This window comes from Mesoplodon densirostris, chromosome 5 (genome assembly GCF_025265405.1).
Source record: "Mesoplodon densirostris isolate mMesDen1 chromosome 5, mMesDen1 primary haplotype, whole genome shotgun sequence".
NCBI classification, from domain to species: domain Eukaryota; kingdom Metazoa; phylum Chordata; class Mammalia; order Artiodactyla; family Ziphiidae; genus Mesoplodon; species Mesoplodon densirostris.
In genome coordinates, this window is record NC_082665.1 from 66,346,742 (window position 1) to 66,371,739 (window position 24,998).

The 24,998-nt window shown below is 41.1% G+C and overlaps 1 protein-coding gene across 3 annotated transcripts; it reads left to right on the top strand.

The window, feature by feature from the left end:
- The first annotated feature begins 1,127 nt into the window (after positions 1-1,127).
- Positions 1,128-24,998, top strand: POGLUT1 (protein O-glucosyltransferase 1). 3 transcript variants are annotated; one of them, XR_009532578.1, is made up of 12 exons: positions 1,128-1,301; positions 2,156-2,246; positions 3,366-3,509; positions 8,953-9,088; positions 11,315-11,436; positions 16,099-16,158; positions 17,579-17,678; positions 19,626-19,684; positions 20,738-20,905; positions 21,643-21,699; positions 22,145-22,370; positions 24,691-24,998. XR_009532578.1 is itself a non-coding variant. In XM_060098974.1 (11 exons), the coding sequence occupies exons 1-11, from the start codon at positions 1,217-1,219 to the stop codon at positions 22,299-22,301; spliced, it is 1,179 nt and encodes a 392-aa protein (XP_059954957.1). In that variant the 5' UTR covers positions 1,128-1,216; the 3' UTR covers positions 22,302-24,998. The 3 variants fall into 3 exon arrangements, 2 of the variants coding, with proteins under 2 accessions (XP_059954957.1, XP_059954958.1); XM_060098974.1 differs by having other exon boundaries at positions 22,145-24,998; XM_060098975.1 differs by having other exon boundaries at positions 1,129-1,224; positions 22,145-24,998.

Genomic DNA, 24,998 nt, shown 5'->3' on the forward strand with positions numbered 1-24,998 from the left:
TAGCACAGTGGTTAAGAATCCACCTGCCAATGCACGAGACAAGGGTTCAATCCCTGGTCCAGGAAGATCCTACATGCCGCAGAGCAACTAAGCCTGTGTGCAACGACTACTGAGCCCGTATGCCACAGCTAATGAAGCCTGTGCACCTAGAGCCCATGCTCCGCAACAAGAGAAGCCACCCCAATGAGAAGCCTGCACACCCCAAGAAGAGTAGCCCCAGCTCGTGGCAACTAGAGGAAGTCTGCGTGCAGCAACGAAGACGCAACGCAGCCAAAAATAAATAAATAAATTTATTTTTTTTAAAAAAGTATGCCCAAAGTCCAGAGACAGCATGCATGCTTAGACAGTACATGCTTAGACAGCATGTACTAAGCTCTGTGGGTGGTGGTGTCAATCCCAAGAAAATCTTCACAGAGAGCTTGGGGTTTAAAGACAAGACTGCAAGAACGAATAAGCCGTTTCATTTACACTTTCCTTTATATAACATATATAGCTGTATACCTATACTGAACAGCAAAATGTTGCCCACTGTTTTTTTTTTCTGAGTCACCCCAACTGTTATAAACTGCTATTACAAAGAGATGTGTGCTATATACTATTTGCAGCCCTTTGGGATCTAACAGTACTGTACACATTCAGGTGCTCAACAAATCTATGCTATTTAGTAAGAAGCAGTTCGAGGTTGTGAAAGAACTACTAGCCTAGGTTGTGCCGGTAACTGTGGATCTGTAGGCGAAAAACATATCCTCTCTGGCCTTCAGTTTTCTGGCTGCAGAGAATAAGATGTTTTCAAGATGTTATAGGATGTAAGAGACAAATATTACACATATTTTTCCCTGGGGATGCCATTTATTCATTCTCTCCTGGGATCCGATTTCACCTGAGAGCGCGCGCGAGACAGAGGGAGAGAGATGGCTATATATGTGGATATGTGGATAGCTCGGCTCTAAACAAACGAGCAGGTCAGCTGCAGCCTGCCCGCACAGCACTGCGGTTAGCTGCGCGGTGGGTGCCCAGCTTCCCCGCGCCGCCTTCCCAGGGACACTTTGCGGCTGGCCGGGCTCGGGACCAGGATCCGGAGGCAGAGCTGAGCGCAGCAGTCTTAGCGCGGGGCGGCCCTTCGCCCACGTGGTGCGGCTCCACGGCCATCTTTGTGCGGGGCTGCGCTTCCGCCCGCTCGCGCTGCAGCCGGGACTCGGCAGTGGGAGGGCTGGTGATGGAGCGGTGGGTTCGCTCCCAGCTTCGGTTGTGGCTGCTGTTGCTACTCCTGCTCCCGGTGCCGGGCCGCCAGAAGGAGTCAGGTGGGCTCCGGACAGGGCCGAGCCCACCGCTGGGGCTCGGGGTCTGGCCCGGTCCCGAGGCGCTCTCCCGCGCCCCTCGCTCCCCGTTGCGGCCGGCGCCACGCTCGTGCTGTGGTCGCTGCGGGGCAGAGCTGGGCAGGGGGCACGGGGGCACCTCGGAGCGGAGAGTGCGTTTAGGTGTCTGGCAGTGCTTCTTCTGCCCAGGACCCTGGAGAGTAACCTATCCTCCGGAATTGAGTGATAGAGGGGAGGGGAGGCCCATGCCCCTGTTTACCCACAGCGGGTATGGCCCACGCTCGGCTACCCCGCGCCTCCCTAACACACTGGGGGATTGTGTGTGTGTGTGTGTGTGTGTGTGTGTGTGTGTGTGTGTGTGTGTGTGTGTGTGTGTGTGTGTGTGTGTGTGTGTGTGTGTGTGTGTGTGTGTGTGTGTGTGTGTGTGTGTGTGTGTGTGTGCGCGTGTGCAGTGTTCTTAGTCCATTGCCAGAAGGGATGAAGGGAAGGTTAATAATGCCTGGGGCTTTTAACCGATCCTCTTTGTGGAGCTCAGTTTGATTAGTAAAAGTTGAGAATCCGTGTCACCAGTTTATCTATAAACTTCTGAGTGTCAGGAATTAAGCGTGGAATTTTTCCCATTTCTTGGATACCTGGCAGCCCGAGTAAAGGGGAAGACTTGACCTGAGTGCAGGAGAACGGTAGAATGAATCCTTCCTGGAGGTTCATTTCCACCGGTGGGATGAGAAGAGGGTGTCTAAAAGTTTTGACCTTCTGTTGCTTCTGCCTGCTTGCTGCTAGTGAATACTTTTGTTATTCAGGGCTATTTTGTTAACCTTCATTTACTTCACTTTTTGAAGGTTCAAAATGGAAAGTATTTATTGACCAAATTAACAGGGCTTTGGAGATTTATAAACCATGTTCAAGTCAAAACTGCAGCTGCTACCATGGGTGAGTTCTTTTCTTTGATGTGTCTTTAAGAATTTAGATCTTGTCAGGAGGAAATTCCCTAAAATCCCCAAGAGACCTTGGTTGCAGTGGTCAGAGAGCCAATCATGTTTTGAGAGCAGACAGGGTCCTTGCGGTGGTTTTCTTATTTCTGAGGGATAAAAATACCCTGGGAGAGGAGAGGCCCAGGTGCCTGTTAACTCCTTGTGGGAATTAGTACATGTACTTGTCTGCTTTCTCCCCTGGACTGAAAGCTTCTTGAGGTCAAGACCTATGTCTTATATTCACTGTCATATTCCTGGTGCTGGCTCTTAGTAAGTACTCAATAAATACTGTTGAAGGAATGAACATATATTTAAATGAATCGAATCATAAGTTTCTTGTTGGTTATCTTTATTGTATGCAAATTAGGGCTGGAGTCTGTTATGGTAGAAAGATTACTTTGAAATCAGCCTTGGGTTCTAGTCCCAGATCCAAGTCCCAGATCCGAGACACCTCACTTCTCTAGGTTTCAGATTCCTCATCAGCTAAATAACAGGGTCCTTTAACTCCTCATTATATTATTCTGTGATTCCTCAGAAAATTCACCTAATGTGTGTGATACTTACTGAAAATTTGCTATGTACTGAACTTTAAAAGGGATTCAAAATAGTGTAATTTCTGGTTACTCCTGTCAGTCATACATACTGCTGGAGTATGCAGGGTGGTAGGGGCCGAACAGACTAGAACATGGGACTCAAACAGTGTCAGGCTGTAAGGCATAAATCATACCTTCTGTGAGATTCAAAGAAGGCGAGGTCAGTGGGACTGCAGTGACTGGGAGGACGTGGGTGTGGCATGAGTAGTGAAGGAGGAATATGCATCAGGCTAAGGAGGGGCAATCCAGATGGAGGGAGGTAGAAGAGATATTGACTTGCTTTTTCTTTTCTGTGGCTTTGTTGTTGTTGATATTTTAGATCACCTAAGTTGCTTCCAGGAAAGAGGTTGCTCATTCCTGCCCTCTATTCTTTCCCATAGCTTAGTGTGTTCTCTAATAATAAGCCTAGACCCACAGATAGGAAGTAGGTGGAATGGTATCATTCTCTTGGCCTGCCTTCCTTGATGATTCCCATTCTTTCCCAGTGTCATAGAAGAGGATCTGACCCCTTTCCAAGGAGGTATCTCCAGGAAGATGATGGCGGAGGTAGTCAGACGGAAGCTAGGGACCCACTATCAGATCATTCAGAACAGATTATACCGAGAAAATGACTGCATGTTCCCCTCAAGGTAAGAGCTATGAGGTACATATATCTTCTGATCTTATTGCATAAGGGCTTACTTGATACTACTCTTATAGAGAGTCCAATGAAAGGGACTTACAGGTAAACCCTTCCTCACATTTCAGAAGGACTACAAAATAGTGACAAACTCTTCTGCTTGCCTGGGAATTTTTCTTGCCAACCTCTCTTCTCCTATCTCCTATATCAAAGCCTGTCTCCTCTCTCTTTGTAAGGCTGGGGCACATCACTGATTGTACTGGCTGTGACTCTGCCCTTTCTCCTTCCCCAGATATAGTAGCTGCAGGACACAGGCTGATGAGACCTAGCATGAGTGAGCTGGGCTGAAGGAGGAGGAGAAGCGTTGACTGATTGTCTGTCAGGGGCCAACTACTATTCTAGGTACTAAGTATTCAAAGGAGGGTGGTGGAAAAGCAAGAGAAATAACTGGTGCTGCAGATTACGCAGGCTCCACTGGCCAGGATTTAGGTGTGAGAGCTGAAGTTACATATCAGTGGGCTGAGAGCTGGCAGGGAGCAGGGAGGGTCACAGACTAAGCCTGGAAGTTGGCCTTAGGCAGCATTATGTACAACAAGTGATAAACCTTCCTCTTAGGAGTCTTTTTTTTTTCCGAGGCCCTGCCACTCGGCTGACCAGGGATCAAACCCGGGGCCTCGGCAGTGAGAGCACAGAGTCCTAACCACTGGACCACCAGGGAATTCCCAGGAGTCTTTTTTTTAAAAAAAACAAAACCTCTACTCTTTATAAAATTACAAAGTACAAAACCCAGAAGGCAGGATATTCCCTTACTAAGATCTTTTTTCTAAATGATGTTATGTCATTACAAGTAAAATAAATGAGCAGTATTGTAAAAAACATGCATCCATTTGGTCATAAGGATTTATATTATTTGTTCGTAATAACAACTTTATTATAAATTAGTATACTTTCACTGTAATGTAAAATATGTAAAAACAATAACAACAACAAAATAAAGATAATTTAATATCCCACACTCTGAGGTAATCACAGTTTTGGTTATCAAGTGTCAGGGGCAAATAAGGTGGCAGTGGGGAAAATCACTGAGGTATTTAACATAGACATTTGTTTCATTACTTGGAACAATAATAGAGACTTTAACTACAAATTATGAGCATAGAGGAATTTGTAATTTCTACAAATGAGAAAGAAAATATGAATATAGACGCTGTTGGACTTTGAAAGCTTTTCCACTGTTTAATAGTTAGCTGCACAATCTCCATATCAAATTAAGTAGTACTCTCAAAGTTTCTGAAAGGCACATGGCTCTTATTCCAGACCCCAGAGCATTTTGGTCAGAATCATGAGCTCTTAGAAATATTAAGAGAGCACAGGACCTTTCACTGACAATGAAAGGTCCTAATGTGTTGAAAGTTCCCTATTCCAACTATTAATACATATACAACTAAGGAAAATAGAGTTAAACAAAAGAGAAATAAAATGAAATATTCAGAACCAGTATCCTTAATGAAATGGACACAGTTGTGTAATATCTCAGACTCTCATCTGGCCAAAAGTAGTATCTTTCTAGGTATAGATACTTTTACTTCACCCAGTTTGAGAAATATCTATGACATTTAAAGTATTCAGTTCTGAACAAAAGAAAATGTAAACTCAGCATTTCAAGGATGAGCTGAGAGATTTTGCTGAGGAACTGGAGCACCATCTAATTAATACTGGAGGGAGTTCCCTGGTGGCCTAGTGGTTAGGATTCTGGGCTTTCACTGCCAGGGCCTGGGTTCAATTCCTGGTCGGGGAACTGAGATCCCGCCAGCCATGTGGCGTGGCAAAAAAAAAAAAAAAAAAAAACAGAAATAAACAAAAAAAACACTGGAGTCACATCATTTCAAAGGTAGAGAATAATAGTATTATTTAAATAATAGCTTTAGTGAAGTATGGTTGACATAAACTGCACATATTTAAAGTGTACAATTTGATAAGTATATATATAACCAAAATAACATATCTGTCACTACCAAAAGTTGCCTTGTGCCTCTTTGCAATCCCTCTCTCCCCCTTTCCCCGCCATGCCTTCCTCCCACCCCCGTCCTCAAGCATCCACTGATCTGCTTTCTCTCATTACAGATTATTTCCTAGAGTTTTATATAAATAGAATTGTACAGTATGTGAGAGAGTGCTATTTTAAAAGCTGAATGGGAAAGAAAATAAATGTTTCAGCTGTTACATGTAAATGTACTGCAGTAATACATTTTTTTAAAACTTTTTTAACGAGTAATTTTTTTCAGTATCAAAGGAGCGTTACATGGATAAACAACAAGGTCCTACTGTATAGCACAGTGGACTATATTTAGTATCCTGTGATGAACCATAATGGAAATGAATATTAAAAAAGAGTTTATATATGTGTGTAACTGAGTCACTTTGCTGCTGCACAGTAGAGATTGGCACAGCATTGTAAATCAACTATACTTTAGTAAAAAAAATAATATTGGGTCTTTGGATATATGAATAGGGTGTATCTTTCCATTTACTTACATCTTTAATTACTCTCTCCATTGTTTCATAGATTTTAGTATGTAGGTCTTGAATGTCTCTTGTCAAAATAATCACAGGGTATTACATATTTTTGATGTTATTGTAAATAGTACTTTGTTAATTTCATTTTCTATGTGGCCATTGTTAGTATATAAAATATGCTACATTTCTAAATTCGTTTACTAGTTGTAATAGGTTTTGGCTAGATTACTTAAAATTTTCTACATAGATGATCATGGATCTACAAATAAAGTCAGTTTAAAATTTTCTCTTCCTATTATATATCTTTAATATTCTTCTTGCTTTATTGCATTTGCTCGTATTTCCAGTAAAGTGTTCAAAAGAAAAGAAAAAAAAAGGAGTGTTACATGCACATGGTAAAATATTTGGATAACTCAAAAGTATGTACAATGAAAAGGAAGTTTCTCTACCACTGTACACCCCCCTCCACCAGACCACTAGTCCCTGAGTCCTCCTCTCAAGAGACAACTACAATTACCAGTTTCTTTTACAGCCTACCAGAAATAATCTCTGCATATACAATTATCTAGATTCATCAGCAAACTGGAACATGCTATATCTTCTGTTCTACAACTTACTTTTCCTTTCTTTGTAACAGTAGATTTTGAAATTGTTCCATAGGAGTATATGGAGAACTCTTTCATAGCTGCATAAAAACCCATTGTATGGATTTCTTTATTGAGTCCTCTATCAATGGACATTTAAATTTTTCCCCACCACTTCCCTTTAATTTTTTTTTTTTTTTTTTTTTGGCTGTGTTGGGTCTTCATTGCTGTGCCCGGGCTTTCTCTAGTTGCAGTGAGCGGGGGCTACTTTTCATCACGGTGCATGGGCTTCTCACTGCGGTGGCTTCTCTTGTTGCAGAGCACAGGCTCTAGGTGCGTGGGCTTCAGTAGTTGCAGCACACAGGCTCAGTTGTTGCGACACGCGGGCCCTAGAGCATGTGGGCTTCAGTAGTTGTGGTGCGCAGGCTCAGTAGTTGAGGTGTGCAGGCTCAGTAGTTGTGGCTCGCGGGCTCTAGAGCACAGGCTCAGTAGTCATGGTGCACGGGCTTAGTTACTCCACGGCATGTGGGATCTTCCTGGACCAGGGCTTGAACCAGTGTCCCCTGCATTGGCAGGTGGATTCTTAACTGCTGCACCACCAGGGAGGTCCTCCCCTTTAATTTTTGACTAATGTAAACAATGATGCAGTAAACATCCTTGAAATTAGACCTTTGAACACTCATGTAAATATATCTGCAGGCTAAACTCCTAAAAGTAAAATTAATTGGCCAATTATTGTGTTTTTAAAATCTTGATAAATAGAAGCAAATTATCCTCCAAAGAGGTTGTGCCTGTTTACACTTTCACCAGCCTTGTATCATGTGCTCAGAATAGACCTCACACTCTCACTATGTATTATCTTTGATCTTTGACAATCTGATTGATGAAAACTGGCATCTAGCTTCACTAGATTTTTTCTTTTGTCATGGTGATACTTAATTTTTTTATTGAAATATACTTGACATATAACATTGTGTAAACTTAAGATGTACAACATGTTAATCTGATACATTTATTTTCATATGATTGCTATTGTAGTGATAATTAGCACCTCTATCATGTTACATAATTATTCTCTTTTATAGTAGTGGAAATGATTAAGTTCTAGTCTCTTAGCAAGTTTGGTAATTATAATACCATTTTGTTGTCTATACTCAGTACACTGTGTGTTAGATCTCTATGGCTTATTTACTGCTCATTGTAAGTTTGTACCCTTAAACAACATCTGTCATTTCTCCCCATTCCCCAGCCTCTGTTAAGCACTTTCTCTGTTTTTATAAGTTTGGCTTTGGGGGCATTTCCTTATAGTAGTACAGTTGACCATCTTTTCTTATGTTTATGAACTACTGGTATTTTTTGTAGTTATCACCCTGTGTATAAATCTTTTTTTTTTTTTTTTGCGGTACGCGGGCCTCCCACTGTTGTGGCCTCTCCCGTTGTGGAGCACAGGCTCCGGATGCGCAGGCTCAGCGGCCGTGGCTCACGGGCCCAGCCGCTGTGCGGCATGTGGGATCTTCCCGGACTGGGGCATGAACCCGTGTCCCCTGCATCAGCAGGCGGACTCTCAACCACTGCGCCACCAGGGAAGCCCTATAAATCAATATTTTAAATCAGTCATTTTCATGCTGCCAGAAAATTTTGGTCAGGCCTTGGAATGTTGCCCCCCAGTATAGTGCTGGTCAGGACCTCAAAAGATGGGGCAGAAAAGTTAGCTGTCAGTGTATACTCACTTTTTTTCCAGAAATCCTCTGAGAATTCCCAGGAAGTCTATTCTGAAAGCAATATTACAGTCTTTGTGATTATATACATGGCACTCTTTCTGGCTTGCAAAACTGATTTTAATAGTGTTCTGTATTCAGGTTGAAGGTAATGAAAAGTTTCCTATCCTTCCTCATAAACTATGAGACTTAGTTATGGTGGAAATAAAAATAATGTCTTTGTGAGATGCAAAGCCCAAGGGACACAATTAGAAAATCAGCTTTTCCAGTTCCTATCAAAATTTGTATCTTGCTTACTAATTAAACTATTCCATGTAGGGGAAATAAAAAAATGCTGGGAATGAAAAGAGGAGAGGAAATGGTAGGAGTAGCAATAACACTCCCTTCAAACTTAGGATGATCTAGTCGGAAAATTTTATTAAGTATTGTAAGCTGGAGCAGCTTAGCCAGAAAAGATAACTGGCACCATATGGAAGAGTGGAGTAGTCCTTTCAGGAGCATTGCTCTCAGGACGCTTTGCAGGAGGCTGATGATCTGAACACTGGCTTGTCTTACTTTGAAAGTGTAAGCGGGACCCTGCCTTGTCCGAGAGCAGGCACTGCTCTGGTGAAGTTGTGGTATTTCTGGTTGACAGGTGTAGTGGTGTTGAACACTTTATTTTGGAAGTTATTGGGCGCCTCCCTGACATGGAGATGGTGATCAATGTACGAGATTATCCTCAGGTTCCTAAATGGATGGAGCCTGCCATTCCAGTCTTCTCCTTCAGTAAGGTAAGTATAGGAAGAGCCATATGAGGGGATGGAGGGTGGTCCTCTAGCATATAAGCAGGAGATGACTGTCTGTGGCAGAGTCTGATGGGTGATAGTGAAGATGAGGCCTGAGGTCCAAAAGTGGGTCTGTGTCCCTGTTAGCTTCACAATCATTGAATGATAAGACTGAGGAGATGGGGTTGAGGACCCATAAGTGATGTGAGTAAGGTTGCTTGTATCTATAGGGCTAGGGATGGAGGGTAGGGAATGAGAGAGGCCTGAGGAACCTCTAGGACATTGGAGGTGGGATTCAGAGATCCTACAGAGCGTGGGAGAGAGTGGCCCAAGAAAACTCATGGGCTTGGAGTTAGGGAAAACCTGCATTCAAAAAAAAGATTTGTTGAGCTTCTACATTGTATGTATCAACCATAGTATTAGGTATCGTCTGTTGGGCCACTGTATCCCAGGGTCCCAGCCTGGCTAACAGTGAGACTGAAGGTGCTAGATAACTTCACACAGTTTGCACCCAAGCGATGCAATGAGGGGATATGCCTGCAATACCCGAGAGGGATATGTGAGGGGGTGATCTTTGGGTCTAGTTATGGAGAGATAGGAGTACTAGGACACACTTGTGAGCTTGGAGAACTTGGGACAGTGAGTATCTTAGTGCTCAGGTTCTTGTAAATGGTGTATTAGCAGAAATGGGCCTTCATTCCCTAGAGACTAAATATGAAAGCATTTGGGGGCAGGGATGGGGGGAGGCTAGAAGAGAGTGGATGGGAGATTCTATGGGAGAAGAGTGAGTTTAGGAAAACTCTCTGAACTTTGAGAAAATAACTCCCATTTCTGATTTGGTGTCTCCAAAGCAGAGGAACTTTTTATCCCCACTTTTTCTTTATCACAGTTTACTTTCTCTCTAGACTTGTTTATTTCCTGTGTTGCAAGTGGGCTGAGGCCACATTTGTGTTGCATTTCCCATGGTTTAGCCTCATTTCTCAAAAGTGCTTGGTCCCGTTATTTCTCATGAAGCCCTCTCAGAAGAACAGATAGAGGCTCCCATGTAAGTCAGTAAGGACTTTGTGTTTATTACTTATCTGTTTTTTCTGTGGATAATAAGTATGACCATCAGTATACTAACTTTCCTTTCATCTTTAATCCCCTCTTTTTTTTTTGAACCAGTGACTCTTAGTTTGCAAGGGAGGGATTTTATTCTGTCAGCTTTATAATAAATGTGCAGTTTCTTTTGAGCAGCTGTTATGCCTGAGGTGCTTGATAAATCACGTACCATTTTTTAAATATTTGAAAGAAGGCAAACAGCATATTGCATATGTAATTCCAATGGAAGAAACAGTAGAATTAGAGGCTTATCAGTGACCAGAATTTTAAGAGAAGTAACCATGTAAAGGGAACAAATGGTTTCAAACTTTTTTCAAAAGATGTGAGATAACACCCCTCCCCCCCATTCTGCCCATCACTACTTTTGACCCTGATCAAAAAAGAAAAATAACCAAAAAATAACTCACAATTTATTGACCAACCAATGTGAGCTCAGCAGTGCCACAGTAATAGGTAATACTAACACTTACTGAGTATTTACTTTGTGTCAGACACTGTTCTAAGTTTTTTACATGTACTAACTCATTTAATATTCAAAACAAGCCTATTAGATAGATACTATTATTGATATTATTATTTATCCAGTTATAAAGGTAAGGAAACTGAAGCACAGAAAGATTAAGTAACTTGCCTAGAGTTGGAAAGAGGTGGAGTCAAATGATCTTTCTCAAGAGCCCACACTCTCAACCATTGCACTATATTTCCTAATTCTTGCTCCTAAAAGACCTATCTAGGAAATAACTAAGAACTGGTAAGATAGTATACACTCCAAGTGTAATATCAGTTAAAAGATGAGACAGCTATGTGATCATTCAGAATTGGGTATATTATTTCCCTAAACTAAAAACTCCAACAGTGTATGTCCTCTAGAAAAACAGAACTTTGGGGAACTGGAAAAGTTGACCTTTAGTGTGATTTCGTATTCTGGGATTCAGTCAGCCCATGAATTTTAACCCATGGTCATTTTTGCCTTTTAGCATCTAGAGTCTAGACTTTGCAGACTAGGGAAAACATATCTTTGACAATATAACACTGGGGCAAGGCCTTTTCCAGATCCCGTCGCATGAATGCAGTTTGCTGCTTCTTCTGCTCTGAGACTGACTTAGAATAACCTCTCTGTTTCTGTTGAAGACATCAGAGTACCATGATATCATGTATCCTGCTTGGACATTTTGGGAAGGAGGACCCGCTGTTTGGCCAATATATCCTACCGGTCTTGGACGGTGGGACCTCTTCAGAGAAGACCTGGTAAGGTAGGTCCTTTAGAGAGGTTTTATTTATCCCTCTTTGTGGGTCGTCTTGAAGTAAACAGTAAAGTATAAACAATTAATTTTGTTTAAAAGGACTAACCTTTAAGCTAAAAATGAAAGACAACTATAGCATAAGCAGTTTTGTATATGTATAAAAAATTTACATATCCATAGAAAAAGAGCAAAAGAACCTACCCTAAAGTGTCAGCAGTGCTTCTGTGGGAGGGATTCTAGAAGACTCTTCTTCTGTAAAGTTTTCTATACTGTTAAGATTCTCTAAATAAGAGTGAGTTACCTTCATAAGTAGGAAAAAATGAATGGCCATACTGTGGGGAAGGATAGAAAATTTCTTGGAAGCACATAAATATACTTTGTAATTAAGAGCTAAGTCCTTCAGGCAGGGATGGTGTGGGTATAAATGTCCCATAGGTATCTCAAGTACAAGCTTATTCCAGATACTCTCTAATTCATGACTGAAACCTGCCTTGGCCTGTTGACTGTATCCTGCCATTATTTCAGAATTTAGATTGTCCAGGTCATTAAGCTGTATGTCCTTCTCACCTAGCTACATTTTACATGAATGATTCCAACAACTTTGGTACCTAATGAGCAAACTTCTAGAAACACACCTTTCTAGGTATTCTCTCAGATGTAGGGAAAGCAGTAGTTTAATTCAACTTCATTTTCACAAATATCTATCACCTGTACTAAGTGTGGCTGGAGATTTAAATGAGATGAAGAGAAAGTCCTTTCTCTGGAGAAGCATATAAGGCCACAGTCCTCAGTGGCAGCTAGAGCCACTGGGTAAAGAAACAAGTTTATTATTCAGTAGGTATAATTAGGAAGTTATTTTTTAAGATAACTTGGTCGCATACTTCATAGAACTGGACCTGGAAATTGTTCTTGTCCAACTGTTTATTTCAGGGATGAGGGAATTCAGACTCAGAGAGGTTAAGTGACTTGGTCAAGGAGCCAATTTAGGCCTGAAGTCTAGGTTTCCAAGTGCATTATTCTCTCCACTTGACTAGTTAATATTTTCTATGTTCTCCAGACATTGAGACCATCATTTCTTACTTAGCATTTCATTTTGAACATAATTTTGAGAGAGGGAGAAATAAAAATGTCTTTAACCTTTTTTTCTCCAAGTTATTCCTGACTTTAGTTTTCTAATCCCTTTTTTGTTTTTTCAGGTTCTTGCAAATACCCTTTTCACACTCTTTTGTCTTTTTGTAGCTCTTTTCCCACCTGCTGTACATCTACTTTGCTTTTAAAATCATTTTAAAAATAATTTTTTTCTGAATATGAGATCTTTACATGCTCATAAAAATTTATAAATGTGTCCAACCTAGGCAACTTTTTCCCCGCTTATTGGTGTCTTAGAAATCTTTCCATGTCAGTACATATGAAATGACCTCATTATTTTAAACAGTTACATGGTATTCCATCGGATAATAATTTAATTTATTGTGTCCTTTGATGGACATGTAGGCTGCATATGTAATATATGCATAATTTCTTGTTTTGGGGACTATTTGAGAATATGTTGCATACCTTAGGACCCTGTACCCCTTAATACTTTCGTGCATATTTCCTAAGAGCAAGAGTGTTCTCTTTTGTAACCACATTGCAATTGTCAATTACAGGAAACAATATTAATTTAATACTTAGTTGTCCCAATAATGGCACATTCCCCCAGCATTACAGGAGCCAGTCCAGCATCATGTGTTGTATTTAGTCCTCATGTCTCTTTAATCTTTAATCTGCAGTAGCTCTTCAGTCTGTCTTTCTCTTTCGTGACTCTGACATTTTGAAGAATACAGGCCACTGAACATTTTTAATAGAATGTTCTTCAGGTTGGTTTTGTCTATTTCCTCATGATTAGATTCAGTTTATGCATTGCTGGCTCAGATACTTACATAAGTGATTTTGTGTGCATCCACCTCTCATTAGAGATGTTAATTTTGATGACCTGGTCAAGGTGTTATATCAGGTTCCTCTACTGTGTAGTTACCGCCATTGTAAACTAATAAGCAATTTTTAGGGAGATAGCATATGTTTTAAAATCTAATCTTAAGTGAATTTGTTTTTCTTTTGATACCTTCCCCTTTTATTCTTCAACTGAATCTATTCATGATTATAGAATTGCAATTTTATTTTTTAGAGCCCTCCATTCAGAATCTCTAGCCCCATGATTTCATTTCTCACCTTGAAACTTTAGTAATCTGCTTGCTTATCTGCACTGATGTCTGCCTGGCATTTTCCTATTTTTATAAACTTTTGGGAGTTTGTCCCCGTTGACTTACTTTTCACTCTGTGGAAGAATTCAGTGTCCCTGTGGATTTAAAGAATTCACTCTATCGTCAGCGGAGGGGTGGGGTTATAAAAGAGGGCTGGGGCAGCACCAAGCTGTGGTGGCCACTGTTAGTGCTTGCCAGGAGACAAAAGTCCTAACATGGGTCATTTGAGGGGTGAGTAGGTGGGTAGGAAGAATGAGGGAGAGAGAAAACAGAGATGATACTTGGTTCAAGTCTGTGTCTGCGGCTTTCCTCAGGGACCAAGGAAGTTTATACTCAAAATTTCATTATAAATTGATGCGTTTTTTGTTGGGTAGTTTGGCAGTATAAATGAAAATGTAAAATGTGTATATCCTTTGACCCAGTAATTTTACTTCAAGAATTTATCCTAAGAAGATAATTAGACAAGCATGCAAAGTTGTGTGTACAAGGATATTCACTTCAGTGTTGTTTCTTAAAGAAAAAAGTTTAAAACTACCTGAAAGCCCACCAGTAAGGAATGAAGTGAATTACGACATGGTTATAAAATGGAATACTGTGCATGAATGGAAAGTAAAGGTAGCATAGGACTTAAAAACAGGGACTCTGGGTTCAAACCCTGGCTCTTATTAGCTGTGTGACTCTAGACAAATTGCTTAACCTCTCAAGGGCCTCAACTATAAAGTAGGGTTAATGAAACCTACCTTGTAAGGTCATGAGAATGAGTTTATATTTATATAGCACTTAGAACACTTAGAACACTGCCTGGAACATGGTAACTGCTATATAGGTGTTGACTCTTATTATTATCTATAATATGTCCTAATAAGAATGTTAGCTAGCAGCGTGCATGGTATGATCTCTGTTATATAGAGCAAGGTTTTTCAGTCTTGGTACTCTTGATGTTTGGGGCTAGATCATTCTTTGTTGTAGGGGGCTGTCCTGTGCGTTGTAGGTTGTTTAGCAGTATCCCTGGCCTTTGCTTACTAACGCCAGTAGCAATCCCCTAGTAGTGACAATCAAAAAATATCTTTATATATGGTCAAATGTCCCCTTGGCAAAATCACCCCCAACTGAGAACCACTGATGTGGAGAGATGATTGGAAGGAAATTCTTCACTGAAACGTTAAATTGTTAAAAGTAGTTATCTGTGGGTGGGGAGATTCCAGATGAATTTTTTTACTATTAGAATTTTATATAATGAGTATATACTATTTTTTCATTAAAAATAAAAAAACAAAAAAATCATAAAACAAAAAACCCCATTTGTGTTGTGTTTATATTTTGGTGGGAGGGAATATGAGACAGAGAAATAGTTGGACTGGAGAATCAGGTAAAGATGATCCAGCAAGAAAGGACTAGAAGATAAGCCAGGAAAATAGGAGCAGTGGTCTCACCTGAGGGAAAATGGGTAATGGGACACTATTTGAATCTGAAAAGTATCTCTACCTGAAAAGTTTATGTTCTAAATCTCTCCGTTATAGCAAGTAGCTCACCAATCCCTCATTAACTCCAGTTCAGTCCAACCCCCTCCTTTTTCAGAGGAAGACTCTACACAAACTTCTGTGAAGGGTTCCTACAAAGTAAGTTAAGAATGATGCATCTGGGCTTCCCTGGTGGCGCAGTGGTTGAGAGTCTGCCTGCCGATGCAGGGGACACGGGTTAGAGCCCTGGTCTGGGAAGATCCCACATGCCGCGGAGCGGCTGGGCCCGTGAGCCATGGCCGCTGAGCCTGCGCGTCCGGAGCCTGTGCTCCGCAACGGGAGAGACCACAACAGTGAGAGGCCCGCATACCGCAAAAAAAAAAAAGAATGATTCATCTGTGGACTAGCAGTTTCAGCAAGGAAGGCTGGCTGTGGTAATGGGTACTGAGACCTGAGTTTCAGGGACTTTGTCTTTATGGAGCACTAAGTACAGTTTTGGGGATTCCAGGTGCTTTGCAAAATCAGACTAAATCTGATAACTCCTATGCATCTAAAACATGAAGTCAGGAAGTGATTTGTTTCCTTGCCCTTAATTCAATTTCTGATATTTTCTGCAGTTGTCTTTGCCTGTTAATTTTATCAATAGACTCTAATTAAAGTGGGGAAGAAATCCTCATTGTACTGAATTAAATAGCCCTAAACATGTCACTTAGTTTGGGGAACTTTTCTTTCAATGTTGTTAACTTATTTACCAAACCATAGATTTGCAGATATTGCTTGCTAGCATCTCCATAGGAATGAAGTAATAACAAAAGGGAGCATAATGTTATTTAGAGCTTTTTCTTTTGAGTAGCCTGGATCAGAACGATTTCAAAATGTAAAGATCTCAACTAATCTTCAGAAATGGTTCAAAGACATCCTTATATAGTTAAGGAAGAAACATAGAAACTAATGAAATCTATTTTTAGGTCAGCAGCACAGTGGCCATGGAAAAAGAAAAATTCCACAGCATATTTCCGAGGATCAAGGTGATTATACTTTCTAACATTTTACAAAAATATTCTTCCAGTTAATGTGCAAAATATAAGTAATTTTGAGGGTGTGAGGAACCCTAGTTTAAAGAGAAAGCTAAGATAACTAAGAAATAAACACAGAATCACAGAATTTTAGACTAGAGAAGAACTCAAATTATTTGCCCAAATCACTCTAAGTTGAACTGAGATTCAAAGAAGTAAAGTTCATCTGTCCAGTCATTCAACAGAGATTTACAAAGTGCCACGAGTGTGATGGGCTTTGACTGTATATAATGCTGAACAGAACAATGAGTTGTCCTCTTGCCTGAGAGATTACAGTTTCCTAGGAGTAGCTTATGATCGTGCCCACAGTCCAGTCACTCTGCCACTTAATGGCAGAGTGGGAACCATCAGTAGCTCTTCTGACTGCCTTTTTCATCAGACCACGTGGCTGCCAAATAGTGGTGGAAGCACAGACTGAGACTGGTGAAAATGGAGAGGGAAGCAGGGAAGGAAGGGAGGAAGAGGGAAAGAGAAAAGGTTGGGGAAGGACCCTGTCCATGTTGTTCAGCTCCATCTCCCCGGTGCTAAGAGCAGTACCCACCACACAGATGCAGAATGAGTATCTGTTAGACAGATGAATACAAAAGAGAATGTGAAGGGAGAGAGTTTTGCAGTTTTCTCAGAGCATCCTTGTCCGAGGTCACAGCCTGTCTTCACTCGCAGTGGACTTCAGCCCAGCAACAACTGCCTACGCTTCCTTATCAACCTCTCTGGTTCTCAGATCTTCAGATCACAGATTCTTAACTTGGGATCCGTGTGTGGACTTCAGGGGTTTTAGGGATTCCTTGAAATTATACAGGGATATGTGCATTTTTCTAGAGAGGGGGTCCACAATTCTCATAGATTCTCAGGGGTTCCATGACCCCTCAAATGTCAAGACCATAACTAGGACTTTTTCTACATGCAGTTTTCAGGTGTTTGAGCCTTTTAGTTTTCTTTTTAATTTAAGTATTATACTGGATTTTACAGAGCACACCCCACAAAGGTCACTTAGCTATTTTGGTGAGTGGTGATTACCTAGTCACACAGCTATGAGTACCAGTGATTAGAGGTTACATGAATCTTCTGAAAGGGAAATAATTCCCTGGGATGGGGCTATAGTGCCCAGAACAACATAATCCTAAAGACTAGAATGCAAGCAAAGAAGGGCCAAATACTCCCCTTCCCTGAAGGGTAAAGTGGAGAACAGCCCAGGACCTCCTAGTTGCTGTAGGATCTAGTATCCCCCTCCTCTTCTATTAAAGTAACCAGTGAATTGTCCATCAGTGTGTACAGTCTTTTCATTGGGTCCAATTACTGCTTACCTTTCAGAGATTGGGAACAGTATTATGGTGTAGGACACATAGTTTTATGTCATGTGTTTCTTTTATAGGACAAGTCCAGAACGAGATCCTCTCATTCTTCTATCTCGGAAAAGTCCAAAACTTGTTGATGCAGAATACACCAAAAACCAGGCCTGGAAATCTATGAAAGTAATCACCAATCACCTGACTAGAACTACAGCAGTGAACATTCTCACTCAAAGAACATTGCCACCTGGGTAGAATTTCAGATTAGGTTTCCTCTCAGTGTTGGGATGAATATAGAGAAAGTTCCATGGACTAAAATTAGCATATATGTAAATTATTCTTTTTCAAACTCACATTGCTTTTCCGGCCCATATTATGACTTGTATTTTATACATTTTTGAAGGTTTAAACAGAGGTCACAAACTTTTTATGTAAAGGACCAGATGGTAAATGTTTTAGGCTTTGCAGATCCTAGAGTCTGGGTTGTAGTTACTCAGCTCTGCCATTGCAGTGTGAAATCAGCCGTAGGCAATATGTAAACGAATGAGCATGGCTGTGTTGCAGTGAAACTATTTATGGCACTGAAATCTGAATTTCATGTAATTTTCCTGTGTCATAAAATATTCTGTTTTGGATTTTTTTCCAACCATTTGCAAGGTAAAAATAATCTCAGTTTATGTGTTGTGTACAAAAATAAGCAGTGGGCTGGATCTGGCCTGTGGGCTGTATGTTTGCCAACCCCTGGTGTAAACCAGTGGTTCTCAACCCTGACTATACAATCCAACTAGAGAACTTAAAAATGAATAGAATGAATCAGAATCTCTGGAAATGGCATATAAGCATCTTCATTTGTTTAAAACTCCCCAAGTGATTCTAAGGTGAAAGCAATGACTGGCTTCTTTGGTTTGAAGTCCATCTCTATCCTCTTAACTCTTTCTTGCCTTATTCAAAAACCTTAAGCCCTAAATGTCCTCATCTGAAATTGCCATATACCATTTGAGGATGATATGAGAAAAATGTTTAAACTTCTTGTCAGAAAAACTAAGTAAAAACTAAGAAATACTAAGTAAAGCTGCATGTATTTATTATGTGACTGCTTAATTCAAACAGGAGCAAATGCAGTATAAGAAACTTTGTTAAAAAATAAAAATATGGGGCCTCCCTGGTGGCGCAAGTGGTTGAGAGTCCGCCTGCCGATGCAGGGGATACGGGTTCGTGCCCCGGTCTGGGAGGATCCCATATGCCGCGGAGCGGCTGGGCCCGTGAGCCATGGCCGCTGAGCCTGCGCGTCCGGAGCCTGCGCGTCCGGAGCCTGTGCTCCGCAACGGGGGAGGCCACAACAGTGGGAGGCCCGCATACCAAAAAAAAATAAAATAAAATAAAAAAATAAAAAAATAAAAATATGAAAAATGTATCCATTCAGCCCAGCATCTACTATGGGAGGCTGCAAAAGCAAACAAGACTTGTTCCCCTCATCGAGTTTACCCTCTGCTAAGGTGGCTGGAATACAGATGGGGGTCTCAAACTCCGATACCCCCAGGGGCTGCACTTGTGAGCAGAAGAGAGTGCTGAAGGTCCAGTCATTGCTGCCCAGGGGAATAGGAGCTCGCTTTGTCAAATCTTCCTTTTTTTTCCCAAGAAAAGTTGAAAATCTGGGTTTTTGTAAGAAACACCCTACCACCTATAAATGTTGGCAGTGGTTAGAATATTTATTTTTAAATACTTTGTGAGCTCAACAAAATTTGTGTGTGGGCTACACCTCTAAGCCCACCAGCCACCATTTGTAACCTGTGCAGTATGATTTACGCAGAGTGAAATGTGCTGCAGGCCATGACCTCTGAGTTCCGGGGATTCACATGGTTCCAACGGAGCTTAAACTCTAAAATCAGACAGAACCAGGTTGAAACCCGAGCTCTTCTACTCAGGGCCATGAGACCCTGAGCAAGTCTCCCAACTTCTCAAAGCCTTGGCTGCTTCATCTATAAAGTGGGATAATCATGCCTCCTGAGTCTGTTTATTATAAGACTTAAATGAGGTCATGTTGATGAAATGTTTAGCAATGCTTACTGCACAGTGGTCTTCAATAAATGCTCCTACTCCTAGTATTAATAACTTCCTTTTCACTGAAAGGATACCTTGGGAAAGCCAGCTGCTAAGGATGTCCATCTTGTGGATCACTGCAAATACAAGTAAGACTTCCAGAACTCCTGACTCTCCTAGTTTCCCTATTGCTTTTGGAATAGCTTCACTTTGGTGAGAGTTTTAATACTAGGGTCCAGCCGGGGTTTGTGAAAGTCACATTAATTCACTTAGCTATTATTTTCTCAGAGTCTGCTGTGCACAAGGCTCTGAACTAGGTTCTGTGGGAATTGTGGAGACATGAAATGTGGTCCCTGCTTCCAAAGAGCTTGCGTGCTTGTAATCAAAGGGCTGGGATTCCTTCTCTCCACCCCGCCCAGCCAAGAGCTGAAGTTAGATCAAGTATTTATTAGGTTATTAAAAACAATTTACGGTCCAACATGAATAAAGCATATGTAACTATTATATTTAAATGCCAGGACTAAGGATTATATGCACAGGTAAAACCAGATCAGGAGGAGGGCAGTGGGGGGATTCAGAGAGATGAATGCTGATTATACTGCACAGTGGGAACTAGAGGGTAGAAGCAGCTCTGGTTGGAGACGGGTACATGCATGAGAAATGCTGAAAAGAAAATGTTCTTTTCTAAGTTAGCTTTTTTCCAGGGGGCATTTCTTTGAAGATTGATTAGGTATGCCTGGTTGTCTTCTCCAGATTTCATAAGAGGGAATAGGGAAGAGGGCACGCCTTTGACCAGGTAGGGTACCCTATGGGAAAAACAAGGCTTTGGGAGACCATGATGAGTTCGAGACTTTAGGCCTAGAAAAACTTGTAGCAAAGGGTGAGGTATTATTTCCATCTGAGCCTTGTATCCGCTGTACCCAGCACCCAGCTGCTGGCCCTCTCAGTCTCTCCCTGGAGAAAGTATCCCTCTTTTCCCCCTCATCCTGATATTCCCAGGAACAACCTCTAACCCCTGGAACAACAAGGAGTTTATAGAAACTTCACAGGGACATGCTAATGTGTCCTTGAAGACTGAAAATGGAAAAAGAAAGGAGAGGGGGTAATAAAAGGAAAGAAGAGTAAGAGGGAGTAAGAAAAAAAGGTCATATTTGTGGAAGTAGGCATATAGTTTCAAGTATATTTTGCTCTTTCTTTTCCAGGTATCTGTTTAATTTTCGGGGTGTAGCTGCAAGTTTCCGGTTAAAGCACCTCTTTCTGTGTGGTTCACTTGTTTTCCATGTCGGTGACGAGTGGCTGGAATTCTTCTATCCACAGCTGAAGCCGTGGGTTCACTATATCCCAGTCAAAACAGATCTCTCCAATGTTCAGTAAGCAGCTCTCCCCCAAGCAGAGTTTCCGATGACTCCCGCAATCTGCCTCTAAGTCCCCAGCCATTTAAGACATTTACTCCTGATGACTTTTTCCATTGAAAGCTTTTTATTTTTCATATTTGGTTCTCAAAGATAGTATTGCATTATTATCTAACTAGGCTGAGTAGGATTTAATTTTTTAAAGTTCTCTAATGCTGATTCAAAATGTAACATTCAGACAGTATGCAGTGAAAAAGCTCTAATCTCTCAAAGACTAGAGATATGGATATTCAGTTGTGTTATATTGTCAAAAGGACTTTCAGATACAGCATGAAAATTGACCTCAGTGAAACTGAGGCAAATTTCCTCTCATGAAGGGAGGGGCTAGGATGAGGAATGGAGAAGGGCCAGAAATGTAAGCTCAGTGCCCTCTCCTGGGGGCCAGAGCAAGAAACAGGAGGGAAATGTTTTTCTTTACTATTGATTTTTGATGTGTATCATTGAACATTTCTCTGTTTTTCCAAATATGTTCTGGAACTACAACATTATCTTTCGCCTATGTGTGAGATATTTGTTGCTGCTGTTGTTGTTGTTATTTTGTTCCTGTGAGGACCTGATATCTTTGCTTTAAAAAAGAAATAATTCACCATCCACATATCTAGAGATTAACTATAGACCTCAATCTATGATCTCTCTGACTTAGTACTAATGAGCTTGGTCTGTATTTCAGAGCCTAATAATTCTTTCTGTTTTAGGGAGCTGTTGCAGTTTGTAAAAGCAAATGATGATGTAGCTCAAGAAATTGCTGAAAGGTAAGTTCTGTTCATTTTTCTTTTTCCACTTTACTTTATCATCCCCATTTTGCCTGAGCTAATGTCATAGAATGCTGTTATCATGGTGATACCTGAATTTCAGCCTCATTATACAGAGATGATCAGAATCAAAGCTGTCTTGGGGGGAAACACACATTCACATATGTCCCAAGCCCATCCTTTGTAGAGTTAGACTGAAATCTTTGAAGTCATTCAAGTACTGTTTCTGAGGATTGGCTGTTTACACATTTGTTTTTAAGAAAAAAAAAATCATGTCTATTTCCAAATGCATGTGTGTGGATATGATGGCTATAGAGTTGGTTCTGAAGATCAGAGTTAACTTATATAAAGTACTCTGAACAGTGCTTGGCACAGGTAAACGCTCAAGTGTAAGCTACTGGTATTATTCAATGGTGTACTTTATTCTTGTTAATCTTGTCTCTAGGGGAAGCCAGTTTATTCTGAACCACTTGCAGATGGATGACATCACCTGTTACTGGGAGAACCTGTTGACTGAATACTCTAAATTCCTGTCCTATAATGTAACAAGAAGGAAAGGCTATGATCAGATTATTCCCAAAATTTTGAAAACTGAACTCTAGTAGTCATCATTGAGCCATAGTCCTCTCTATGGCAGCAGATCTCAGACATCCTGTGGTGAGAAGCTCACTGTGAGTGTGACACCTACACCTTGGATACTATTACCAAGCCAAATATCTGGTTTTCCTTATCATGCTGCAACAAGAGCAACTTTCGAGAAAGATCCAAAATGTGTTTAATATAGATATGAAGCAGCTCAACGCTTTGGCTGAATAAGGACCAGAAATCATGAGATGCGGGTTTTGAACCCAATTCTGCCTTTCATTTTCTTAGGACCAATCACAGCTTGTGCATCAGATCATCCACATGTGTATGTCCCTCAGTTTGGAACTGACTGTGTCCATGGGATGATGCCCTTTGTCTCATTGTTTGGAGTAGAAAGTCAATCATTTGGAACTAGTACAACTCATCAATGCAGTTCTGCAGTTATTCTACACTTGATTTCTGTTGCTATATTTTAATGTAGAAAGCCCTTTAGGGTTTGTGAAAAATACTTGGGGATTATTTCCTAAAAGGTCTAAGGAAGCAGTAGTGTGCCATGCCATGATGTAGGAGCTCTCTTGTAAAAGCCTAAACTCTTTGGTACTCAGGAGATTTCTATAAAGCCACGTAGAAGGGGGCCAATTGCATGAGCAATTTTTGCAATTGGATTTCAAGTTCCCTTTTTGTACCTTCACACCCTTCTTTATGTTCTCTTTCAAAAAAAAGAGATAAAAACCTCTTAATAATTTAGGAAATGGTCCTTACTTTTTAGAGGAATTGTGCATAAAACAGCATCTGTTCCTTATTCTTCACACACCCTTAATATTTTTCCTCCTTGAGTTGGCGGTAGTCCATGCTTGCAGGGATCTCAAGGAGTCTTCATGTGTGAAATGGTGTTAAGTTGGGAGTTCAGAGCATTCAACTTTAGCACTTACTTATATAGGAGATGTTGGTTTTAGTGCACATCCATGTTGGAGTGCTTCCTTTCCCCTTTTTGAAAAAGACATTTGGATAGTAGTTTAATCTCAGGCTGTTCTCCCTAACATAGTTGAAAATGAAGAAAAAAATTTAGATTAAAACCCATATAGTTCGTCCCTGGTGGCACAGTGGTTAAGAATCCGCCTGCCAAAGCAGGAGACACGGGTTCAAGCCCTGGTCCAGGAAGATCCCACATGCTGCGGAGTAACTAAGCCCGTGCACCACAACTGCTAAGCCCGCGCTCTAAGGCCTGTGAGCCACAACTGCTGAGCCCATGTGCCACAGCTACTGAAGCCCACACACCTAGAGCCTGTGCTCCGCAACGAGAAGCCACCACAATGAGAAGCCCGCGCACCACAACGAAGAGTAGCCCCCACTCGCCACAATAGAGGAAGCCCGTGCACAGCAATGAAGACCCAGTGCAACCAAAAATAAATCAATAAAATAAATAAATTTATAAAACAAAAACAAACAAAACAACCCATATAGTCCGATGACACAGAACCATCTTTGTCCCTTAGGCCCAAACTTTCCACAGAGAAATCAACTCTTTGCCTTTGCCTTTTAAGAACTTTTTGGTATTAACTGGTTTCAAAATTAGTAAATGTGAGATTCAGTTATATAAAATCAGGGACTTTATTCTACTTGTGAAACGTGTTTGGCCTTTTAAACTCCCTTTCACAAAATTGTAAGCCTACAGACCTTCTTAGAGGACCTTCTGGTAAGATCATTGCATAGAATAAGGCAGGTGTTTAAAGTTGGATTTTTTTGAGTATTAAAAACTCATGGGGGGCTTCCTTGGTGGCGCAGTGGTTGAGAGTCCGCCTGCCGATGCAGGGGACACAGGTTAGTGCCCTGGTCCGGGAAGATCCCACATGCCGCAGAGCGGCTGGGCCCATGAGCCATGGCCACTGAGCCTGCGCGTCCAGAGCCTATGCTCTGCAACGGGAGAGGCCACAACAGTGAGAGGCCCGCGTACCGCAAAAAAAAAAAAAAAAAAAAAAAAAAAAAAAAAAACATGGGGACTGTGTCCTTAGGTGCTATAAGTCTGGCGATAAGCAGTCCAGATTTCTGAGTTGTACTGTGATTTTGCCTAATCAATAGGAGGCCCTGGTAGATATTATCATTCTATTTTAATTTTCTTCTCACTAAACTAGGAGCAAAATTTTCTGTCCTTTGGATTAGGAGCTGAAGGTGCATTTCCCTGGGAGTGTTTCCTACTTTGCTTCAAGATCCAGCTCAAGCATCATCTTTCAGAATCCTTGTTTTCATTCCTCTAGGCAGTCAGAGGCTATCATAATACTTTGCTCATGCCTGTATTATATGATATCACATTGCACTGTAGTTATTTGACTGTTTCTCCTACTGTTCTGTGAGCTTCTTCATGGGTGAGAATCATGTTTTACTTACCCTGATTTCTCCATTATCCAGCACAGTGCCTCACACAGAAGGATGCACAGAAGAGTGTTGGAAGGATGGATGGATGGATGAATGGATGGATGGATGGATGGATGGATGGGGACAGCAGGCTTAACTAAATCCTGTTTACAGACTGCCCAGACGTTGACTTCAGGGGGACTGGACAAGACTGTAAGAATTGGATCAATGCAAATTCTCACCTGCCCTTTGAAGAGTTAATAAGAACATCTTTGTATTTAAGTACAGCAAATGTTATTCAGATTTTACAGTTATTTACCTCTGCGTAGATGGTATGAAGATGGTGTGTAATGACATGTAAA

Excerpts from the sequence above, each read along its gene's own strand:
- POGLUT1 (XM_060098974.1), top strand. The coding sequence starts at position 1,217 with ATGGAGCGGTGGGTTCGCTCCCAGCTTCGGTTGTGGCTGCTGTTGCTA. Across the intron at positions 2,247-3,365 it reads AACTGCAGCTGCTACCATGG|TGTCATAGAAGAGGATCTGA; the intron begins GTGAGTTCTTTT and ends ATTCTTTCCCAG. Across the intron at positions 20,906-21,642 it reads ACAGATCTCTCCAATGTTCA|GGAGCTGTTGCAGTTTGTAA; the intron begins GTAAGCAGCTCT and ends TTTCTGTTTTAG.